General features: G+C 43.5%; 1 protein-coding gene across 2 annotated transcripts in view; it reads right to left on the bottom strand.

Annotated features, from left to right (window-relative positions):
- LOC140187088 (ras-related protein Rab-37-like) overlaps positions 1-25,676 on the bottom strand; it is a 102,155-nt gene that overhangs the window by 72,015 nt on the left and 4,464 nt on the right. The window contains exon 2 of one of the 2 annotated variants that reach the window (XM_072242031.1): positions 10,790-10,900. The exons of the other annotated variant lie outside the window; for it this stretch is intronic. Coding sequence (XP_072098132.1) covers positions 10,790-10,900 — 111 coding nt within the window. The remainder of the gene's footprint in view (positions 1-10,789; positions 10,901-25,676) is intronic. 2 annotated transcript variants of the gene reach the window in all.

The following is a 25,676-nucleotide window of genomic DNA, read 5'->3' on the forward strand; positions in this document are numbered from 1 at the left end:
TCTTCCAGAGGATCAATTTTGTCCTTTGCAATCCTTTTTGCTCTTAACATATCTGTGGAACCCCCGGTATTCTCCTTCACCTTGTCTGCTAGGGCAACCACATGACTTCTTTTAGCCCTCCTGATTTCTTTCTTCAGTATTTCTCTTGTATCTCCATAAGCACCTCATTTGATCCTAGCTGTCTGTACTTATATCTCCTTTTTTTCTTAACCAGGGCCTCAACATCTCTTGAAAACCATGGTTCCTAAATCTGTTATCTTTACCTTTTACACTCACAGGCACATACAAGGTTTGTGCTCTCAAAATTTCAGTTTTGAAGGCCTCCCACTTACCAAGTGCACCGTTGCCAGAAAACAGCCTGTCCCAATCCACACTTGCCAGATCCTTTCTGATACCATTAAAGTTGGCCTTTCTCCAATTTCAAATTTCAACCTGTGAACCAGACCTATCCTTCTCCATATTTAGTTTGAAACTAATGACATTATGATCACTAGATGTAAATTGTTCCCCTACACAAGCTTCTGTTACCTGCCCTGCCTCATTCCTAATAGGAGATTAAATACTGCACACTCTCTCTCTGGCCTCATACCTTTCGTATTCCTCAGTTCCATCCATAAAGCCTCACTAGACAAGTTTTCCAATCTGTCCCTGCTGAGCACTGCCATGACATTTTCCTTGACTAGTAACACCAACACTCCTTTAAGCCCTCCTGCTCTGTTGGTTCTAAAACAACAGAGCCCCAGAATACTGAGCTGTTGGTCTTTCCCTCCTGCAACCAAAACTCACTATTGGCTACAATATCATAATTTCATATGTAGATCCCTGCCCTGAGCTTATCTGCCTTTCCTACAATACTTCTTGCATTGAAATATACGTAGCAGAGAACATTAGTCGCACCATGCTCAACCTTTTGATTCCTGACTTTGGGGTCTTAGCAGCATCTGTCTCCATATCCTCTCCACTAACAGTTCTGGCACTTTGGTTCCCATCCCCCTGTGACTCTAGTATAACCCCCCCCCCCACCCCCACCCATGCAGCACTAGCAAACCTTCCCACTAGGATATTAGCCCCCTCCAGTTCAGGTGCAAACTGTCTCCTCTGTGCAGGCCCCACCTTCCCTGGAAGAGAGCCCAATCATCCAAAAATCTTATGCCCCCCCTCAGAACTCTGAAGGTCCTATCCTTTAACCTAGCACCTAACTCGCTGAACTCACTTCCTAGAACCTCATCATTCTTTCTACCTATGTCGCTGGTACTTACATGGACCACAACCTCTGGCTGCTCATCCTCCCACTTAAGAATGGCGAGGACTCGATCCAGGATGTCCTGGATCCTGGCACCCACGAGGCAACACACCACCAGGGAATTTCAGTCTCATCCACAGAACCTAACTAAAGAATCCGCTGTAACCTCAACTCACTCCTTCTCCCCTCTTCCCTTCTGAGTCACAGAGGCAGACTCAGTGTCCGAGACCCGACCACTGTGTCTTTTCTGTTAGGTCATTCCCCCACCCCCCCAAACAGTATCCAAAGTGATATACCTCTTGTTGAGGGGGATGGCCACAGGGTTTTTCTGCACTGGCTGTTTAATCCCTTTCTCCTTTTTAATTGTCACCCAGTTTCCTGTGTCTTGGACCTTGAGTGTAACTACCTCTCTATAGTCATATCTAACACCCCCTCAGCCTCCTAAATGATGCAGAGTTCATCCAGTTCCAGCTCCAACTCCTCAACACAGAGTGTTAGAAGCTGCAGCTGGATGCACTTCTCACTGCTGAAGTCATCAGTGACACTGGAAGTCTCCCTGCTTTCCCACATCCCACAACAGGACGTTCCACTATCCTGCCTGGTATCCCTAACTGTGCAAATATAAGGAAGGAAACAATAAATAAACTAGAAAAAAATTATCTACAGCTTTCTCTCACTCAAGCCTCCCCTCATTGAAACCTCGAAGAGCTAAAGCCTCAAATAACCACTCTAACACTCTCCTCTCTAAGAATGGCTACTTCGCTTGCCCCTGCCTTATTATTATTTATTCCTGGCAATCAATCCCGATCACTGATTGGCCCACCACTCTCTGTGTAAGGAACTTATCTCTGATATCCTGCTACACTTACCTCCAATCACCTTAAAGTTATACCTCCTTGTATTAATTATTTCCATCCTGATCTCTGGCTAACGATTCCACCTATGCATCTTATCATCTTGTAAAAGTCCACCAACCTTTGTGTCATCTGCCAACTTACTAACCCACCCTTTATCTTCCTCATCCAAGTCATTTATAAAAATGACAAAGAGCAGGGGTCACAGTGGATCCCTGCAGGGCACCACTAGTCCCTGACCTCCGGGTAGAATACGCTCCATACACTAACACTCTTGGCCTTCCACAGCAAGCCAATTCTGAATCCACACAGCCAAGTTTCTCTGGATCCCATGCTTCCTGATTTACCATGGAGAACCTTATCAAATGCTTTACTGAAATCCATACACACCACATCCACTGTTTTACCTCCATCAATGTGCTTTCCGTAGTAAACTAGGGTATATCACTTCTGGCCTTACCTATCCTAATGTCTTTCAAATGTTCCAGTCTTTCTTAACATCGGCTTGTTCTAAGCTGTTGTCGCAAACATTAAGGCTCCTCTCACTACTGAATACTAAAACAAAATGTTCATTAAGGACCTCCTCTGCCCGCTCCGACTCCAGGCACACATTTCCCCTTCTATCTCTGATCGGTCTTCCCCTCACTCTGGCCATCCTCCTGTTCTTCACATATGTGTAGAATGCCTTAGGGGTTTCCTTAACCTTAATCACCAAAGCCTTTCAATGCCCCCTTCCAGCTCTCCTAAGTCCTTTCTTCAGCTCCTTCCTGGTTACCCTGTAACTCCTTAGAGCCCAGTCTGATTCTCACTTCCTAACCTTAAGTAAGCTTCTTCCTTTCTTTTGACTAGATGTTCCACATGTTTTGTCAACCATGGTTCCTTCACACCACCATCCTGTCTATGCCTCAATGGGACAAAACTATGTAGAGACCTCAGCAAGTGCTTGCTAATCAACCTCCACATTTCTGTTATGCATTTCTCTGAGTACATCTGTTCCCAATATATAATTCCCAGTTCCTGCCTAGTAGCATTGCTATTAACACCCCCCCCCATTAAATTATTTCCAATACCATCTGTTCCTATCCCTCCAGGGCTATAGTAAAGATCAGGGAGTTGTGCTCACTTTCTCTGAAACAGTCTCCCACTGAAAGATCTGACACCTGGTTTAATACCTTGCACCAAATGGCATCTCCTCTATTTGGTCTGTCCACATATTGAGTCAGGAATCCATCCTAGATACATCTAACAAATTCTGTCCCATCCAAACCTTTTGCACTAAGGAGGTGTCAATCCACATTAGGGAGGTTAAAGTTCCCCATGGCAACAACTCTGTTCATTTTGCATTTTTCCAAAATCTGTTCCTCAGTGTTTCTATGGCTATTGCGGGATCTAGAATACTCTCAATAGAGTGATTGCTTCCTTCCTATTTCTGACTTCTACTCACACTGATTTCTCCAGTACATGAACAGAGTGGGTGTGGACCATTTGTAGTGGGTTAGGGATCTGGATGGAATCCACTCATTCTGTGAATAGAGTGGTCTAAATATCTTGGTGTGACCAGAAGCACCTATCAAACCGTCTCAAGGGAGTCACACACCAGTCACAACCCACTTTTCAAGGCCTGCCCTTTTGCAAAGGAAAGGCTTCTGAGCTAAACCACTGGGAACAGGGTGCAAGAACTTGCTTTAGTTACTTTGTTGAAAGGTCTTCTCTTCTTTGTCTATTCTTGTCATACGAGTTGCTTCCTCCTGTTGCTTCCCCTTTAACTTTGTAAACAATGAAATGAAGGGAAGAAGGGAAGCAAGAGAGGATGAGAGAGAGCAGACCTTTGCTGCAAGTGAGTTGTGGTCACAGGCAGGTAGGAAAGACAGTGATAACAGAATGAAGTCTGGAGGCAGAAATGGAGAGAATTATTTGAGGAAGGAGTGTAGATTTCAATGTAAAGTTACACCAATGAGAAGCCCTCTCTGAGTAAGCACATGCGTTGAACAGTAATGCAAAGGATGTGGGCTTGTGAAATCAGTACCTCGTGATTTGCACACTGACCACAAGATGACAAAAATTGATAAGGAGCACTGAACATTTGACCGATGTGTCTCAAGTGAGGGTGAATCACTGGGTCAACGGAGAAGTGTGAAGACAGAAGCAACAGCTACATAATTTTATCTTCAGTGGAAGGGGGAGTGTGTGGATGGAGTGGATGGTCTGATACTCTTTTGGAGGCTAAGAAGGGAAAATCAAAAGCAGTCCTCTTCTCTGAAATTCATCCTTGGAGGATTTTATTCCCTGTCCTGTCTTCTGCTTCCTTGTAGTTCAAAGGTTAGAGCAAAGGATTATATTTCATAACATGTCCTATATGCATCATGTCTGCACAGAGTGTAATGGAGTGGGACACTCCTGTCATCTCCGGAAGGTAGGTCATGGTGTCCTAGTGTTGACTCTGTTGGAGTCTGAGGCCACTCCTTTCAATGTAGCAAGGGAATTAAGAATCACGCAGGTGAGCTTCCAGCTTCCTTCATTCCAGCTGCACACTCTTATTCCTTATGCACCATTTTAATTTAGTCTTTCATCACTGGTCACCATGCATTAAGCTGCCTAGGCTCTAAACTTCAGAACTGCTTCCCTAATCCTCTTTTCCTATCTTTCAATATAGTCCTTTATCTATCTGAACATCAATTCCTTTGTTTAAAGTTCAAAGTTCAATGTAAATTTCATTATCAAAGTACATATAGGTCATCATATACAGCCCTGAGATTCATTTCCTTGTGGGCATACTCAACAGTTTTATAGAATTGTAACTATAACAGAAACAATGAACAACCACCAACCAGGGCATTCAATCAGAGAGAAGACAACAAACTATGCAAATGCAAACAAGAAGAAACCATAATACAAATAAATATCGAGAACATGAGATGAAGAGTCCTTGAAAGTAGTCCATTGGTTGAGGGAACATTTCAATGATGGGGCAAGTGAAGTTATTCCCTTCATTCAAGAACCTGCTGGTTGAGAGGTAATAACTGTTCCTGAACTTCACGGTGTGAGTCCTGAGGCTCCTGTACCTCCTTCCTGATGGTTGAGGGGTAATAACTGTTCCTGAACCTGGTGGTGTGGGTCCTGAGGCTCCTGTACCTCCTTCCTGATGGTTGAGAGGTAGTAACTGTTCCTGAACCTGGTGCTGTGAGTCCTGAGGCTCCTGTACCTCCTTCCTGCTGGTTGAGAGGTAGTAACTGTTCCTGAACTTCACGGTGTGAGTCCTGAGGCTCCTGTACTCTTTCCCTGACTACAGCAGCATGAATACCGCATGTCCTGGGTGGTGGGGGTCCCTGATGATGGATGCTGCTTTCTTGCAACAGTGTTTAATGTAAATGTGCTCAATGGTGGGGAGGGCTTTACCTGTGATGGACTGGGCCACATCCACTACTTTTTGTAGGATTTTGCATTCAAGAGCCAGTCACTGTACTTTCCATTACACATCTATAGAAGTTTATCAAAGTTTCAGACGTCGTGCGGAATCCCTGCAAACTCCTAAGGAAGTAGAGACACTGCTGTGCTTTCTTTGTAAACACACTTACATGCTGGGCTCAGGACAGGTGGTCTGAAATAATAACATCCTGGAATTTAAAGCTGCTAACCCTCTCTATCTCCAGTGAACACGGGCTGATGGCTCATGAACCTCTGGTTTCCTTCTCCTGAGGTCTACTACCAGTTCATTGGTCTTGCTGATGTTAAGTGAGAGTTTGTCGTTACAGCACACACTGCCAGATTTTCAATCTCCCTCCTAATTGCTGATTCATCACCACCTTTGATTCGGCCTATGACAGAGGCATCAGCAGCAAACTCGAATATGGCATTTGAGCTGTGTTTCGCCTCACATTCATAAGTGTAAAGTGAATAGAGCAGGGGTGAGCATACTGCCTTATGGTTAGGCCCTCAACTCTAGATTTCTATTCCTAAATCTTCCTTCCCCTCCAAATCTCCCCCTCTCACTCTCTTTCCTAATCCCCTTCTCCTTCACTTTCCCTGTCCCTCTCTCTGTCTGTTTCTTCATCTTTCCTCTTTCTTTCCTTCTGTTTCTTCCCCTTTTCCTTATCTCCTTCTCTTCTTGCTTAAGTCCTGTCTTAATACTGAAACTATTGACTGATTTCGATCCCCCCTGCCACTAAGTTCTCACTTTTTGCCTAGGGAACAACCTCTGTTAATTTTGAATTGAATGTTAAAGGTGCTACTTAAATGTAAATCATTGTTGCCATAGCAACTTCAAATAGCTCAGCATGGCCAATTTCATTTCCAACCGTACAGCTGCTGCTAAGACATGTAGCAAATGCCTCAAAGAGTATCTCTGAGGGCTTCTTCCCGCTGTGCCAGTGGAGAAAACCTGTTTACAGCCAGTTTGTCTTTGGCATCTGCTTGAGTGAGTCAACATTTTGACTGTATTCTGCTTCTCTCGTGGTTTTCTGTCACTCTGTTCAGCTGAAGTGAGGATAAGGGAGACAGCCTTTGCTAAGTAACTAACTTCCCTTTGGACTCTGAGAAATTCAAATGTGCATGTCAGAAGCTTTTGCTGTTTTTAAAAATTCTGAACCAGCACAGCTACAGCAATGATGTCTAGAAAATACCCCAAAGTGATCAAAACAAAATAAATGTGACAGAGATGTTAGAGGGGATGTCACAAAAGGTGTTACCCATCAGTATTAGGATGTATGAGAAATCTAATGGTCTGATTCAAGGCTTGGTTATTGGTCTGGAAACAAGACTAGGACCAACTGGTCACTTTTAACAGTCGGGTGCCACAGATATCAGTATCAAGGCCTCAGCTGTTCACAATATAGGCCAATGATTTAGACAAGAAGATTAAGTACAAAATATCTATGTTTGTTAATTATACAAAGCTGGATAATAGTGTGGATTGTGAGGAGGAAGCAGAGAGTCTTTAATCAGTAACAGGCAGGCTATGTGAATAAGCAAGGACATAACAAGTGGAATATAATGTGAGGCTATCCATTTTGGTTGAAAGAAAAGTAAAAAAAAAAGAGTATTTTTTAAAATAGTGGGTAATTGAAAGGTGTTCGAGTTCAGATGGACCTTGGTGTCCTTGTGCACATCCCAATGAAAGTTAACGTGCAGGTAAAGCAAGCAGAACTGCAAACGTTCTATTGCAAATATACAAACTGCGGGCGAGACCACACCAAGAACGTTGCTCCTTGTTGCTCACGTGACAATTTCTCCCTTGGCTCCTCCTACTTTATCCAAACACAAGCCGTAGCCATGAGCACGTGACTGGCCAAACAATGCCAGCCATTTTGACCATGTCCAAACATTCCTTGGTAATGCTCCCCGACTCTTTCTGCACTACGTTGACAACTGCATTGGTGCTGCTTCTTACACCCATGCTGAGCTTGTCAATTTCATCAATTTGGCCTCCAATTCCTACCCTGCCTTAAACTCATGGTCCATTTCTGACACTTCTCCCCCTTTCTCGAGCTCTGTTACCATCTCTGGACACAGACTGTCCACTGATATCTTTTATAAAATCTACTGACTCTCACAGCAGTCTTGACTATACCTCTTCCCACCCTGTCACTTGTAAAAATGCAATGCACTTTTCTCAGTTCCTCTGTCACTGCCACATCTGTTCTCAGGATGAGTCTTCAGTTTCCCAAAAATCTAAGATACCCTTCTTCTTCAAAGCACTGTGTTTCCCTGCTTCTACCATTGATGCTTCTCTTACCTGCATCTCCCCCATTTCCTGGACATCAACACTCACCCCATCTTCCCACTACCATAGAATTCCTCATTCTTGCCTAGCACCACATTCAGCACATCATCCTCTGCAATATCCACCATCTGGGTAACCTCCAACCTGACAGCATGGACATAAAGTTTTCTAACTTACAGTAATTTCTCGCCACTCCCTGTTCTCTCCTTTCCATTCCCCAGTTTGGATCCCCTCATCCCTTCTCTTCTCCTCACCTGCCTATCACCTCCCTCCTTTTCCATCTTCTTTAGCCCCTTACTTCTTCCGCCGATCACCTCTCAGCTTCTCACTTCATACTCCCTTCCCCACCCATCTATCTTTCCCCTCTCCTTGCTTTGCCTACACCTTCCAGCTTGTATTCCTTCCCCTCTCCACACTTTCTTATTCTGGTTTCTTCCCCCTTCCTTTCCAGTCTTGATGACATCTTATTCCTCTCCATAAATGCTGCCTGACCTATTCAGTTCCTCCAGTAATTTTTGCACGTAACCAGGAATGTTGTGTCCAGATCTAGTCTCCTTACCTAGCAAAGGAGACTTAGGTGTATAAGATGATGAGGTTGATTGTGTGGATAACCAAAGGCTTTTTCCCAGGGCTGAAATGGCTAACACGAGGGGTCATAGTTTTAAGATACTTGGAAGAAGGTACAGAGGGGATGTCAGGGGATGTTTTTCACACAGAGTGTGGTGGATACATGGAATGTACTGCTGGCAATGGTGGTAGAGGTGGATACAATAGGGTCTTTTAAGAGACCATGCAGTAGGGAAATTCTAGGCAGTTTCTAGAGTAGGTTACATGGCCAGCACAACATTGTGGGCCGAAGGTTTCTACATTCTAAAGGATGTACCTATGATAGAGGGAATACAGTGAGTGTTCGTGGGATTGGTTCCTGGGAACAGGATGGTTGTCTCATGAGAAGAGATTAAGCAGATTGGCTCTGTATTCTCTAGAATTTATGGGAATAAGAGGTTACCTCACTGAAATTTACAAAGTTCTCATGAGGTTTGACAGGGTAGACAGGTAGCTGACATTCACAAGCTCACAATAAAGGGGTTAACCAAAGATGAAAATAAACACTTTCATCAAGAAGACAGTGAATCTTTGTAATTCTCTGCTTAAGACAAGTCTATGAGGGCTCATTTACTAACTTTATTCAAGGTATGATTTTATATTTTTTATAAATATTAAAGGAATCAAGAGATATGGGATAGGTACAGGGAAGTGATGCAGAGGTAAAAAATTGTCAGAATCTTAATGGACAGTGGAGGAGGCACGAGGGACCAACTGGTTTCCTACTGCTCCTATTTTGTATGTTCTTGTGCGATTGAATAATTGATCTTCCAGAAGTTTTAATAAAACAGATCTTAAAGAAGGAGGGGTTGATGAAAAGTTGAGGGAGCCTTGAAGAATGGCTCAAGGCACTAAAGGTAATAGCAGGGCAAAGGGGTTCACAAAACTTCAGCAAAAGGGCAAGTTCAGGGGCAAATCCGTAGGTCTGGAGGTGGTTTACAGAAGTAGACTGAGAAATGTTTTGAATAATTAACACCAAGCTGTCCATTACCCCAAAGCCAATGGACGTGTTTTGACTGTGATACGGTAACGTGAATAATAGATTTCCTGATCTCCTCTAACTCCACTAATCCGTCCCCATATTTTCAACAATTTCCTTCAGCACTCCCAGTCCCAATCTCCTGAGCAGTCTGGAGACTGGGGTCTAAATCGGAGGAGCTACAGCCTAACACAGTCATACTCACCGAGTGGTACCCAAAGGCGATCACTGTCCAGCCTCTCTGACAAGATGGGTCCACTGGAGATCGTGGTACAATATGCAGTGCACCCATGGGAGCAGTTTTGGGCCCTTTATCTTAGAAAGGAGGTGCTGAAACAGGAGAGGGTTCAAAGGAGATTCACGAAAATGATTCCAGGTTTAAATGTCTTGTTATATGAAGGGCGTTTGATGGCTTCGGGCATGCATTCTCTGGAATTCAGAAGAATGAGGGGTGACCTCACTGAAACCTATCGAATGGACGCTCAAGAATGCAGGTATGACCGTGGTGGTCATTGCTGAGGAGGACTTGGGCCAGACTGAAGTGGTGGGTTCAGGGCTCGAGGGTAGAAAGCAAAGTGATGTTGGCAGATTTAAGCGCTGAGCGAGGTTAAAAAGACTAAGGCCTCAAGGCTGGGGGTGGAGGACGAACCAGTGTTCAGATCACTACTCTAGGAGGCCTTCCTCACCTCAGCGCTGAATCTAGCTTTGCAGCTGTGGCCAGCGGCTATCAGGCTTCTGGACCAACTGCAGCACTGAAACGTCTCAGTGGCTGTGGACTTTCAGGCTGTGGTTTCTGTTCTGTGGATTGTTTGTTTGCACAGTTTGGTCTTTCTTTTTCACAGATTGGATGTATGCCTATCTTCGTGGTGTGGCTGTTTCAGGTTTCTATTGTGTTTCTTTGTGTTGTGGCTGCCTGCAAGAAGATTAATCCCAGAGTTGGATATGGTATACATACTTTGGTAATACATGTATTTTGAACTGTGAAGTACAGTGCAGGCTTAAATAAGCCCTTGATGAATATCAGAGTGCGTAATTAAAACAGTTAAGAAATTAATGTGGCCTCAGAAATCAAAATGGGGGATTTGCACTGTAGACGCCCTTTAGACGCCTTTGCATCCCTGGGCTACATGGGAGATATCCCCCACCCCACTTGAAAGGGTTTCACCATTTGGATCTTGTTTATAAGCATGCCTGAGGGTGAAGACCTTTGAAGGGTAAGTGTTATCTAATTTTGATCCTAATTCAGATCTTTCTTAGGATGCACATGCAGCAAAATCAAGTCCACTCTAAATCACTCCGGTCTGGATAGCTGGGGGATGAGGAAACTCCTAAGTTTAAAATACAAATCAGGTTATGAAATGAGTATAAATCTGTCAATGGTATCTCACCCTGAAGTCTATTCCAACAGTGGCAATGTAGCTCCCTGCAAGAAAGGCGTGATCTTTGAACTGGACCAGGAAGCAGGTCTTGCCCACACCAGAATCTCCAATTAACATCACCTACAATGCGTGCAAAGTCTCATTAGAACCTTCCTTAAGGAGTGAATGAAACAGTTATTCAACAAATCAGTTTAATGCAAGAAATCCAGCAACATTTTGGGAGATTATCTTTATTCTAAAGATCCTTTTGTAACTTCCAAAGATACATCAGTATCCAAAGAGATCTCAGCAAAAATTCCTCTCCACATTGCACACTAATCTCAAAAGGAGGGTGTTGTGATTCAGGTTGAATTTTTCTTGGAGTTGTGTAGATGGAGTTTTCTATTGCATTGAAAGGTGCAGGAGCTGGTGCAACCCAGAGGATGTTCCTGAATCCTTCCCCTTTATTGCTTTTAAGTAAAGCTTTTGCTCGGCAGCTTGTTACTGACTCCAGTTTAAAAGGGCAGATACTTAAGACCAAAGTTTTGGATCTGAGCACACGGTCAGCTGAGGCTTCTGGAAATACTGAGGGAATGCTGTACTGCAAAGCCACATCTCATAATGAGGCACGATACTGAGGTGTGAGTGGATGCAGTGGTCCCAGGGTATAGCTGTACGGGAGACAATGATCGTCATCCATAAAATGCTCGAGGAACTCAACAGGTCAGGCGATGACTAAAGAGTTGTCATTTCAGGCTGAGACCTTAATTTTCATGTGGAGAGGAATCCAGAGTCCTGATGAATGGTCTTTGCCCAAAACGTTGACTCTTTATTCCTCTCCAAAGATGCTGCCTGTCCTGCTGAGTTCCTCCAGCATTTCCTGCATATTACTCTGGATTTCCAGCATATTCAGAATCTCGTGTGTTTATAATGGTCATCATCATTCTGCTGTGTGTAGGATCTTTGCAGTGCATGAATGAGTTGCCATATTTCCCAATTTCCTTAAACATAGGAAGCCAGTTCAGTTCATCAATATAATCCCACTCCAGAGCATTCCCATTTCCCACTAATTTTCCCTGGAATCTGTTCTCCTAACTTAGATTCTGCCACTCACCTACACTCAAGGGGCAATTTACACCGGCCAATTAAACTATCAATGCACACGTCTTTGGTATGTGGGAGGAAAGTGGAGCATCTGGGGAAATCCAAGTGGTCACAGGGAGAACAATACATGCAAACTCCACATGAAGTACAGTATGTGCAAACTACACGTACATGCAAACTCCACATAGAACACAGTACATGCAAACTCCACACAGGGAGTACAGTATGTGCAAACTCCACACGGAGTACATGCAAACTCCACACAGGGAGTACAGTACGTGCAAACTCCACACAGGGAGTACATGCAAACTCCACATGAAGTACAGTATGTGCAAACTACACGTACATGCAAACTCCACACAGGGAGTACAGTACGTGCAAACTCCACACAGGGAGTACATGCAAACTCCACACAGGGAGTACAGTATGTGCAAACTCCACACAGAGAGTACATGCAAACTCCACATGGAGTACAGTACATGCAAACTCCACACAGAGAGTACATGCAAACTCCACATGGAGTACAGTACGTGCAAACTCCACACAGGGAGTACAGTACGTGTAAGCTCCACACAGATTGATCCTGGGTCACTGGAGCTGTGAGACAGCAGACCCCACATCTTGAAAATATTGCTTTGATTGGAAAGCTTTTCCAGGTGTTTGAAATGCAGGATTTGAAAAGCAATTTTGATCCTCCAATTTCATATACAATATTTACTCAGGAACAGGATTATTTGAGGATGACTCACACACAAAAATATTTTCTGCACTGGGGCTGTAGACTTCACTGCCTTCAATTATCTCACAGGCAGGGCCAACAAACACGTGAACCTTTCCAAAAAAATTTTTCAAGGTAGTTCAGCAAAGTTTTTCAAAAATGAGTGGATGCAAGTATAGGCAGATTATGTAGCTTCCTCCATTCCCACCACCTACAGAGATATGAGTAACCTCCTCTGGCCTAGAGGGTAAACTCTGTGACCTCTGAATTTACCCTTTAATTCACGCCCCACTTACATTGCTTCACTCGTGGACCTTCAGAATCATGGCTCCAAGCTCTGGGACCCCTCTGCTAACCATTCCTTTAAACTGTGCCTTTAAACTGATTTCTGCAAAATCTTAGACACATTGATGTCAACGCCAGTCTGATAAAACTCTTCGGATGCCTTACTATTTTAAAGATTTTTGTTTAATATACGATGTCAGTTAATATATTGTAAGCCAGGATTCCTGTGGAAGTTGTAGTTAACATACCAGGATATAAAGGAGGAGATTATGTAGACAGAAGGAGAGGACCAGAAGACAAGAGGGAACTGGATTAGTTCAGAGTCATAGAGTGGAGGTTTGCGAGGGAGTGGAACGGTAAGAGATCATAACGTGAACGAATGTGGTCCACAGGTAAAGTTAGAGGGGAGACTGACTGAAAGACAGTTGTCATGAGGCTGTTGTTTGGAGCTGTGCTGTGGAAGTGTTGAGAGGGGGCAGGCAAGGATCGGAGTTTAGGGTTCTGTGTCACCCTTCTGTCATCACAAAGGTGAAAGAAACCAGTGATGCATAAGAGAGAAAAATCATCATCCCACGTGTAGGAGCACTGGCATTGAAGGGAGCTACAGATGTTCCCTTCTGTTTGCCATTAATACACTCAAGAAAGTTTTGGCTCATGTAGGTTCATTTGTTGGATAGGAAACTGAGGGCGGGAAGATGCTTTGTGAGTGGCTAGATAGGGATGGTGTGCCCATTGAAACAAACTCACCAAGGACAAGCAATGTTACACACATGGATTTCCCAAGGAAAGCAGTGAAACTGCATCTACTATTTGCCTCATTTTTATTCAAGCGGTCTACATGGAGGGAAGGGTTCCTTGAACTCTCTGGAATGATTGGGCAATTGTGGTTGCCAAGACTGCCTCAGTGGTGCTTCAACCCTGCGGCCCTCAGAGCAAACACCTGGTCCACCGCAAACATCTTATTAATGAACATTTTCTCAGTCATGTTCTAGAACACATACATTATCTCTGGAGACACAGCTAAAATGCCATATGTGACCTATAACACGAAGAAGATATCCATTGTTGCTTCAACAATGACGACCATGGGGAAACTAGTTTAATGCCATCTCTAACCTAGCTTCACTACAGTGGATGGCCATATCCCCTGCCTTTTCAACTTCTCAGTAATCATGGTGGTATCCACCTTTAACTCCTGACTTTATGGACAAGGCTTGAAGACCCACAGACATTTTTCAAGCATTCTATGTTTAAGATCACAACAGGTGGGGAAAAGCAACAGTGCTCACCAAAGCACTGATCTTGCATTCTGATAGCACTTTTCATTGCCTTACAACAACTTTAACTGCTCTACAACCAATTCTGTACCTACATGCATATGTTAGAACAGATACAGTACTGCAGTCAGCCTAATCCCACAAAGAACAGTGTGAAATTGCTTCTTTACTATTTGTGGAGGGATCAATACGATGGAATCTTGGGGGAGCTCCCTTACTCTTCCTCAAAATACTGCCACAGATATTTTCCATTCATTAGAGCAGATAGAGAAGACTTCAGTATAATATCCCAACTGAGGGGTGACACCTTTAATACTGAGTTCTGCACGAAGGTTTCAGCTTGCAGTAAGGCCTCAAGCCCTCAGGTTAGCTCTTATGAACCAAGCTTATTTGGGAAATGGTACTTCTGATCCACAGCAAACACTCTTCGTATCCTCTTCCTGTGCTTGCCTGAGAATATGCAAACTCTACAGAGATAGCACCAGGAGTCAGGATTGAACCCGGGATGCAGGAGCTGAGAGGCAGAGGTCTTTCAGCTATACAACTGAGACACCAAGAATATGATCCCTGATCTTTGGACATGGATGCCTAGATGGTTGTGTAAGGCATGATGGATCCTTGGCAAGTGGCTGGTGAGCTTGAGGGAGTACTGAGGTGCTGATGAGGGAATGAGGATGACTAAGGGTTGAGATGATGTTTTCCTAGTCCTCTTTCTCTTGATGTGCTGTGGCCATATTTATCACTTCCATATAACTGTCCTTGCTCACTTGGGGGGGGGGGGGGGGTTCCATGACCAACCAGTGATAAACTTAAAAGTGTAAAAAGATGTTTAAGGAAAGGTGTCACAGTGGTTAACTACTGGTTCAGTATCTCAGAGACCTGAACTAACAACCTAAAGATCTGAACTCAAAACCCATCGTGGCAACTGTGGAATTTAAATCCGGTTAGTTAAATGGTTTAGAATTAAATGAGGATATTTACTTTTGATGATTAGAATGAACACAAACTACTGAAGTTTCATAACCATCGGTTCAGTAATGTTAAGCAACACACATCAAAGTTGCTGGTGAACACAGCAGGCCAGGCAGCATCTCTAGGAAGAGGTACAGTCGATGTTTCAGGCCAAGACCCTTTGTCAGGACTAACTGAAGGAAGAGCTAGTAAGAGATTTGAAAGTGGGAGGGGGAGGGGGAGATCCAAAATGATAGGAGAAGACAGGAGGGGGAGGGATGGAGCCAAGAGCTGGACAGGTGATTGGCAAGAGGGATATGAGAGGATCATGGGACAGGAGGCCCGGGGAGGCCCATTTTGGATCTCCCCCTCCCCCTTTCAAATCTCTTACTAGCTCTTCCTTCAGTTAGTCCTGACGAAGGGTCTTGGCCCGAAACGTCGACTGTACCTCTTCCTAGAGATGCTGCCTGGCCTGCTGCGTTCACCAGCAACTTTGATGTGTGTTGCTTGAATTTCCAGCATCTGCAGAATCCCTCGTGTTTAAGTTCAGTAATGTTCACTGATTCAAGAAACTTCTCTAAAATTGTTAATGGCCAAATGGTGGAGAATGGGTGGGAAACAGGTGGAAAAGTGGCTGGATACGGAAAGAAGGTAGGGTCGAGAAAAGAGAGTGGTGTGGGAATGGGGTAGGAGATGCTTGGAGAGGGTGAGAGTAATGGGCAAAGAGGTGGAGACTGTTAGGATGGGAAGAAATGAAATGCCCTACAGTGAGAGAGTGTAGATTTGGGAACAGAGTGGAAGGAAGGTGAGAGGTGGGCAGATCGGAGGAGAGTGTGGATAGAGTTGTGGTTCCAGGGAGGAGAGCAAGATTAGGTGGACCGAAGATGGCGGGGAAAGGAGTTGTTGCAGGAGACACTGAGAACTGGCTGACCATCTGTAATAATTTATTGTTTTCCCACAGAGAGCAGGAAACTTCTGCTAGTACATTTTGCAACATAGCATCACCCCTTTTTGTACCAAGCACTGCTCTCAGAAATTAAGCTGTGAAGCCAGGCTCCGACAGAGAAGGAACTGAAGGCAGCTTTGCGGCTGAAAACCAGTTAACAATAGATAGTGATGCACGTGTAAGAAACGCCAATTCTGTTGGTAACTGGGTGACAGTGATCAGATACTGAAGCAAACAGTTTCCTATCTAAGTGGCTGAGTTGAACAATTAGCTCACTGCTGCCAGGAAATAGAAATGATAAAGAGGTATCTTATTCCATTATCATCTCACTACCATATTACATCCGGTGTCAGATGGCAGGAGAAGTTAACTTTGCAGAACACCAACTTCTGTTCCACGTGTGAGGGTCTGAACTGTTACCCCACACCTTTGGAGAAAGGTGAATGAGACTTTTTAAAAATTCCCTACGCTTTGGTACTGAACACCCAGCACGTGCCAGGTACAAAGGAAAAGAATTAAACTTCTGGTTGAAGGAATCCGATGCGCCCACGGTACAAAGGAAAAGAATTAAACTTCTGGTTGAAGGAATCCGATGCGCCCACCCCTGTATAGAGCTCCCATGGAAAAGGTGATGTGCTGCACCATGTCATCCCCTCTAGCCAGTGTTGATTCACTGAGCAAAGGTGGTTTGGCTCATGCAACGCATTCTGCACACTTATCAATCAGCAGGCTGAATGAGTTGGTTGTTATCCTGGAATTTTAAAACAGGCAGTGAAAGGGCAGGCTGACTTTGATTTACACGACATATGCCAGTGGTATTAAACCTGATTCTGGTTCATCGTTCAGTTCATGACATTCCAAATGAAATAAAGCTCAGGGGCTACTTGTAAACCGTAAAGCCAATTTACACACAGCATGATTCCACAAAATGTGATAGGATAACGGCCAGATACTCTGTTTTAGTCGTTATTTGTGGGATAACTCTTGACCCAGAGAACTCTATGGAGGCCTGAACTTGTGCAAGTACAAGGTGTGAGACTGAAAGTGCAATGAATAAGAGTTGTGTTTAAGTGGAACTGCTAATATTCCATTATTATTAATGCTGAGAAATGAGAATGTGGGAATCAATAGAGACTTACATTTTCCTGAGTGACCATGTCAGGTACTGATAGTGAAACCCTAGCTTGTAAGTGAAAGATTTAAAAGGGACCTGAACGGGCATCTTCTTCATGCAGAATGAAACATAGAAACATAGAAAATAGGTGCAGGAGTAGGCCATTCGGCCCTTCAAGCCTGCACCGCCATTTATTATGATCATGGCTGATCATCCAACTCAGAACCCCGCCCCAGCCTTCCCTCCATACCCCCTGATCCCCGTAGCCACAAGGGCCATATCTAACTCCCTCTTAAATATAGCCAATGTACTGGCCTCAACTGCTTCCTGTGGCAGAGAATTCCACAGATTCACCACTCTCTGAGTGAAGAAGTTTTTCCTAATCTCAGTCCTAAAAGGCTTCCCCTTTATCCTCAAACTGTGACCCCTTGTTCTGGACTTCCCCAACATCGGGAACAATCTTCCTGCATCTAGCCTGTCCAATCCCTTTAGGATTTTATACGTTTCAATCAGATCCCCCCTCAATCTTCTAAATTCCAACGAGTACAAACCCAGTTCATCCAGTCTTTCTTCATATGAAAGTCCTGCCATCCCAGGAATCAATCTGGTGAACCTTCTTTGTACTCCCTCTATGGCAAGGATGTCTTTCCTCAGATTAGGGGACCAAAACTGCACACAATACTGCAGCTGTGGTCTCACCAAGGCCTTGTACAACTGCAGTAGTACCTCCCTGCTCCTGTACTCAAATCCTCTCGCTATAAATGCCAGCATACCATTCGCCTTTTTCACCGCCTGCTGTACCTGCATGCCCACTTTCAATGACTGGTGTATAATGACACCCAGGTCTCGTTGCACCTCCCCTTTTCCTAATCGGCCACCATTCAGATAATAATCTGTTTTCCTATTTTTGCTACCAAAGTGGATAACTTCATATTTATCCACATTAAATTGCATCTGCCATGAATTTGCCCACTCACCCAACCTATCCAAGTCACCCTGCATCCTCTTAGCATCCTCCTCACAGCTAACACTGCCACCCAGCTTCGTGTCATCCACAAACTTGGAGATGCTGCATTTAATTCCCTCATCCAAGTCATTAATATATATTGTAAACAACTGGGGTCCCAGCACTGAGCCTTGTGGTACCCCACTAGTCACCGCCTGCCATTCTGAAAAGGTCCCGTTTATTCCCACTCTTTGCTTCCTGTCTGCTAACCAATTCTCTATCCACATCAATACCTTACCCCAATACCATGTGCTTTAAGTTTGCACACTAATCTCCTGTGTGGGACCTTGTCAAAAGCCTTTTGAAAATCCAAATATACCACATCCACTGGTTCTCCCCTATCCACTCTACTAGTTACATCCTCAAAAAATTCTATGAGATTCGTCAGACATGATTTTCCCTTCACAAATCCATGCTGACTTTGTCCGATGATTTCACTGCTTTCCAAATGCGCTGTTATCACATCTTTGATAACTGACTCCAGCAGTTTCCCCACCACCGACGTTAGGCTAACCGGTCTATAATTCCCCGGTTTCTCTCTCCCTCCTTTTTTAAAAAGTGGGGTTACATTAGCCACCCTCCAATCCTCAAGAACTAGTCCAGAATCTAATGAGTTTTGAAAAATTATCACTAATGCATCCACTATTTCTTGGGCTACTTCCTTAAGCACTCTAGGATGCAGACCATCTGGCCCTGGGGATTTATCTGCCTTCAATCCCTTCAATTTACCTAACACCACTTCCCTACTAACAAGTATTTCGCTCAGTTCCTCCATCTCACTGGACCCTCTGTCCCCTACTATTTCTGGAAGATTATTTATGTCCTCCTTAGTGAAGACAGAACCAAAGTAATTATTCAATTGGTCTGCCATGTCCTTGCTCTCCATAATCAATTCACCTGTTTCTGTCTGTAGGGGACCTACATTTGTCTTTACCAGTCTTTTCCTTTTTACGTACCTATAAAAGCTTTTACAGTCAGTTTTTATTTTCCCTGCCAGTTTTCTCTCATAATCTTTTTTCCCCTTCCTAATTAAGCCCTTTGTCCTCCTCTGCTGAACTCTGAATTTCTCCCAGTCCTCAGGTGAGCCACTTTCTCTGGCTAATTTGTATGCTGCTTCTTTGGAATTGATACTATCCCTAATTTCTCATGTCAGCCACGGGTGCACTACCTTCCTTGATTTATTCTTTTGCCAAACTGGGATGAACAATTGTTGTAGTTCATCCATGCAACCTTTAAATGCTTGCCATTGCATATCCACCGTCAATCCTTTAAGTGTTATTTGCCAGTCTATCTTAGCTAATTCACGTCTCATATCTTCAAAGTTACCCCTCTTTAAGTTCAGAACCTTTGTTTCTGAATTAACTATGTCACTCTCCATCTTAATGAAGAATTCCACCATATTATGGTCACTCTTACCCAAAGGGCCTCTCACGACAAGATTGCTAATTAACCTTTCCTCATTGCTCAAAACCCAGTCCAGAATAGCCTGCTCTCTAGTTGGTTCCTCGATATGTTGGTTCAAAAAACCATCCCGCATACATTCCAAGAAATCCATGTGTTAAGTACATGGATCCATGTGCTAAGTACTGCCAGAGAAAGCTGCTAAGGCAAGCACGAAAACAGTATTTAAACAACTTGTGGGTAAGTACATTGATAGGAAAGGTTTAGAGCAAGGGTTCCCAACCTTTTTATACCATGGACCAATATCATTAAGCAAATGGTCCATGGACCCTAACTGGGATCCCTGGTTTAGAGGCATTTACATTAAACAAGGCAAGTGGGACTAGTTTAGGCAGGCACCAAAGTCAGCATGAACAAATCAGCCCTGGTTTTGTGCTGCATTGCTCTACGACTCTGAAATTCACAACTGAGATGCTTATGGGAATACTGATGGGTAATGAGCACTGAGAATGTGAGTTCTACATTTTAAACAGATCTAGATTCAACTTCTCCCTTGTGGTTTTTTAGACACAGAAGATGAATTTCTTGGTAAAATCTATTCTAATGTAAATTATTCCTAACTGGTATCCAACTACTAACGTGAAGAAATGTTTGTCCATCAGTATTATTTAAGCAAATATTGTCAGCAGTGAAATCTGGGGAAGAGTAAAGCTTTCCTTAGCTCCATTCTTAGCAGATCCATTCCATCCTTCTCACAAGTAAACATCACATACTGAGAACTTGACCGAAAGATGGTCCTCTGATCACAGATCAGTACCATGACCGAGACTGCCATTTCCTCCTCAAGTTACCTTTCTCGAATCTGCCTCAGCAAATCCAATACAGTAATCCTTGTCCATTAATCCAAGATACTGGAGGTCTTGAGCAAAACAACAAAAAAATGGAAGAACTCAGCAAGTCAGGCAGCATCTATCTATCACCTCCCACATTCTTCCCCACTTCCCTCTCACCTGGTCCTCCCTGTCACCTGCCAACTTCCCCCCACCTTCCTTTCTTCCTTCCCCCCACCTCCTTATTCTCATTTTTGTCCCCTTCCCTTCCAATCCTGATGAAGGGCCTTGGCCCCAAACATTGACCGTTCTAATGCAATTTGGTTAGCTACCTGACAACATAAATCTCAAGCTCAGTTAAAAACTCCACTCCTCACTTTCTCATTCTCCAAAGCACATTCACTCAACACACCCATACTTGCAAACCAATTCCAGCTGCTCGATTTTCAAATGCTCCCATTTGTTTTTAATTCTTCCAGCTTCTCATATTCTTGTTACCTCCAGCTACTGTGCTTTCCCCTTTCCTCTGAACCCGGCCTTTGCAGTGGAATTTATGGGTTTAGGGTATATATACAATACTGTGCAAAAGTCTTAGGCATCCTAGATTTTTTATCTGGTTTCAGATGGTTTGGCCTCCACGGAGCCCTGATCTCAATATCATTGAGGCTGTCTGGGATTACCTGGAGACACAGAAAGAAGCAAGTGAGACAGCCAAAGTTTCAAAGAACTGTGGCAAGTTCTCCAAGAACGACCTAGCCGCTGATCTTCTTATAAAACTGCATGACAGTGTACCTAAGAGAATTGACGTAATTTTAAAGGCAAAGGGGAGTCACACCAAATATTGATTTGATTTAGTTTTTTCTGCTTGCTGCTCTTTTTATAGTAATTTTTTTGATATTTAGAAACTTTTCATTTCATTATTTTTGAAAGCATCTTTGCTTTACAGAATTTTGTTTTGCTTGTGCCGAATACTTTTGCACAGTACTGTACATTCAGAATCAGGTTTACTATCCCTGGCTTACATTGTGAATTTTATTGTTTTGTGGCACCAGTACAGTGGCAAGGCATAAAAATTACTATAATTTACAATACAAAAAATAAATTGTGCAGAAGAGGTAGTGTTCATGGACTTTTCATATATCCGATTCCGGAGGGCGGGGTGTGGGTCTTCAAGCTTCTGAACCCTTCCTTGATGGTCATAATGAGAAGAAGTTACACAGTTCTCTTCTCATAGCGCACACAGATATCCTGAAATAGCCTCAGATATTTCTCAGTTGTGGCAAATGGAGGTGACTTTGATGACCTTCAGATAGAATCAGTGTAATCAGTGAATCTTTATGATCTAAACTTGTTGACTCATTGCTGGGCAGGTTGCCACGTTGATGCACGGTAGTTCAGAGCGCACAGACTTAACAAATGCATAACTCGGAACTGCCTGCAAGCTGGTGCTGACCAATTAAGTGCTCACAGGACTGCTTTGAGTCAGAGGACTGGACAATATTCAGGGATTCATCTTTGACTCTGAATGAATACATCACAGTTTATAAAAACCTGTGTGGATATGTATGTGCCTTCAAGAGCATAACAGACATAGCCAAGCTAAAAGCTCACTGGGAGATTTGTAATCTGCTGAGGGCTAGATCTGTGGCATTCGAGACCGATGATCCAGAACTAGACAAGAAGTTCTGGTACAATCTATGGAAGGCAGTTTAAGGGCCAAAAAACAATTCCGATTGAGGCTAGAGATGGAATTAGATGTACGAGGGGTGATTGATAAGTTTGTAGCCTAAGGCAGAAGGAGTCAATTTTAGAAAACCTAGCACAGTTATTTTTCCTACATTTACACACTTAGTCCAGTGGTTATGGAGCATACGGATCCCTTCTTTGTAGAAGTGGTCCACAGCAGGGGTGATTGATAAGTTCATGGCCTAAGGTAGAAGGAGATGAGTTATACAGCTCTCGTTACATGCACGTGTAGTTCAGCTCTGAGTGAATGCAGTAAGTTTGAAGTTAACTCATCTCCTTTCATCTTAGGCCACAAACTTATCAATCACCCCTGCTGTGGACCACTTTCTGGAGGTCCAAGACGCCGACTTCTACAAAGACTCCATGACCACTGGACTAAGTGTGTAAATGTAGGAAAAATAAATGTGCTAGGTTTTCTAAAATTGACTCCTTCTACCTTAGGCCACAAACTTATCAATCACCCCTCATATGTCAGCCCTGGCAGGGTTTGGAGGCCATCACTTCCTATAAAGTGATAACTAGCATCATTAACGGCTGCGATGCTTCACTCCTTTTATGCACACTTTAAAAGGGAGAATAAAACGACACCTGTGTGAATTGCTGCAGCACCTGGTGACTCTGTCTCACAGGCTGACATCAGAACATCTTTCAAGAGGCAAACCCTTGCAAGGCTTCAGCCCCTGCTGATGTACCTGGTAGGGTTCTGAAATCTGTGGCAACCAACTGGTGGAAATATTCAAGGACATCTTCAATCTCTCATTGCTGCAATCAGAGGTTTCCACCTGCTTCAAAAGGGCGTTAATCATGCCAGTACCAAGAAGAGCAGGGTGACTATTGCCCAGTGGCACTAACATCTACTGTGATAAAGTGCTTCCAGAGGTTGGTCATGGCTAGAATCAACTCCTGCCTAAGCAAGGCCCTGGACCCACTGCAGTTTGCCTATCACAATAGGTCTACAGCAGATACAACCTCACTGGCTCTCCACTCGGCCTTGGATGAACCGGAACATAGCAATACTTATGTCAGACTGATGTTTATTGACTACAGCTCAGTGTTCAACACAATCATACCCTCAGTTCTAACCAAACAGCTCCAAAACTGGGCCTCTTTACTTCCCTCTGCAAGTGGATCCTTGACTTATTCACTGGGAGACCACAGTTTGTACAGATCAGAAATAACATCTCCTTATCACTGACAATCAACACTGGCACACCTCGAGAAGAGGCCACTGCTCTTCTCCCTCTACACCCACAATTGTATGGCTAGGCACAGCTCAAGCAGTGCCTATAAATTTTCCAACTATTATTGGCAGCATTTCAGATGGTGATGAGGAGGAATACAGGAGCAAGTTGAGAGGCATTGTAGCGATAACTTTGCACTCAATGTCAGTAAGACCAAGCAGTTGATTTTGAACTTTAGGAAGGAAAGCCAAGGGCCCAGTCCTTATCAAGGGATCAGAAATGGAAAGGGTGAGGAGTTTCAAGTTCTGGGTGTCAACATCTCTGAAGATCTATCCTGTGTCCAACAGACTGATGCAATTAGGAAGAAGGCACGATAGCAGCTATATTGCAGATTTTCTCAGATGTACCATGGAGGGCATTCCAATTGGCTGCATCACTGTCTGGTACGGAGAAGCCACTGCACAGGATCAGAGAAAGCTGCGGAAAGTTTTAAACTCAGTCAGCTCCACATGAGCACCATCTTCCCCAGCATCTAGGGCACCTTCAAAGGTGATGCCTCAAAAAGGCATCATTAAAGACCCCTGCCAGCCAGAACTTGCCCTCTTCTTATTGCAACCATCAGAGAGGAGGTACAAGTGCCTGAAGACTCACTTTGTGTTTCAGGAGCAGCTTTTTCACCTCCGCCATCAGATCTCTGAATGGACAATGAACCCATGAAAATTGCTTTGGTAATTTTTTACTCTCTCTTTTGGCACTACTTTTTAAACTTATTTTTATATATACTTATTGTAATTTATAGTTTATAAATTATGTATTGCAATGTACTGCTGCTGCAAAACAACAAATTTCCTGACATAGGCCTGTGATATTGAACCTGATTCTGATTCAGTTCAACTGCCCTGTTTTAAAAACTTGTTGACCTCTTCAGACGGAAGTTTAATAACAACAGCTCAAATCTCACTCTAGATAAGGTGTAAGATACGAATACCTGAAATAGATGCCTGTGGAGAGTTTTATGGGAAAATGCAGAGCAAGCCATCTTCTGAGCCTAATCCATGCTGGGTGCACTTGAAGTGAAGACTGGGTCTAAACTGTTGTGGCTGTTCTTTAGCCTGCTCCTGGAGTCACACAGAATCTGCCTCTTTGGCCCAACTTGCCCACGCCGAACCATCTGCCCAACTACACTAATCCCATTTCTACAGCTACGGATTGTATCCTTCGACGACTTGCCTAGGGTTTTGAAAATTGGAACTCATGATGAATGTAAGACAATCCTGATGAAGATCTTAACTCAGGTTCTCAAACTGTGTCACTGGTATTCAACTGGACTTGTATGATGATATGTTTTACTGGTGGGAATGGGTAAGGCTTTGATCTAAAGGGTCTTTGATGCTTCCATTGCTTCAGTACTTCTACAGTATATTGCACACCTCAAAAAAGGCATCCCACAATCTTCTCTCCCCAACTACCACTTCACATAGCAACCCATAAAATAGCCCATCCACACCATACCAGGGAAATGCCATCCACTGCAGTCCACCCACTGCCTTATTCTGTATACAACTACACACCTTATTCTATCCAAATACTCTAATTTTTCACCTAACGCAATACAAATACACACTGCCCTCCACCCAAACAACTTAATTATACTGCAGTCCGTTTGATTACCCCAGTTCACATAGAAAATACTTTTTGGCACTTCCCTGTATTAATGGATGTTTGCAGTCAGATTGTAACCAACTCACGTGTCCTTGGGAGCACAGAAGGAAACCCACATAACCACGAGGATAAAGTACAACCATATAGACAGCATCTATGGTTGGGATCAAACACACGGGGAGGCAAGAATAAGCCTATTGATCCCTTGAATCTGCCTTGCCATTGATGGGCCAAAGAGCCTGATTCTACACCTTATGACTCTGTGACTCCAGGATCAGGCTAAAGAACAGCCACAGCAGTTTAGACCCAGTCTTTACTTCAAATGCACCCAAGCTGGATTAGGCTCAGATGGCTTGCTCTGCATTTTCCCATAAAATTCTCCACAGGCATCTATTTCAGGTGTTCGTATCTTACACCTTATCTAGAGTGAGATTTGAGCTGTTGATATTAAACTTCCGTCTGAAGAGGTCAACAAGTTTTTAAAAAAGGGTAGTTGAACTGAATCAGAATCAGGTTTAATATCACAGGCATATGTCAGGAAATTTGTTGTTTTGCAGCAGCAGTACATTGCAATACATAATTTATAAACTATAAATTACAATAAGTATATATAAAAATAAGTTTAAAAAGTAGTGCAAAAAGAGAGAGTAATGCCTTGCCATTGAATCTGTTTGCAACCTCAAAGAAATTTCACTT

The sequence above is a fragment of the Mobula birostris genome, chromosome 24 (assembly GCF_030028105.1).
Source record: "Mobula birostris isolate sMobBir1 chromosome 24, sMobBir1.hap1, whole genome shotgun sequence".
NCBI lineage: Eukaryota > Metazoa > Chordata > Chondrichthyes > Myliobatiformes > Myliobatidae > Mobula > Mobula birostris.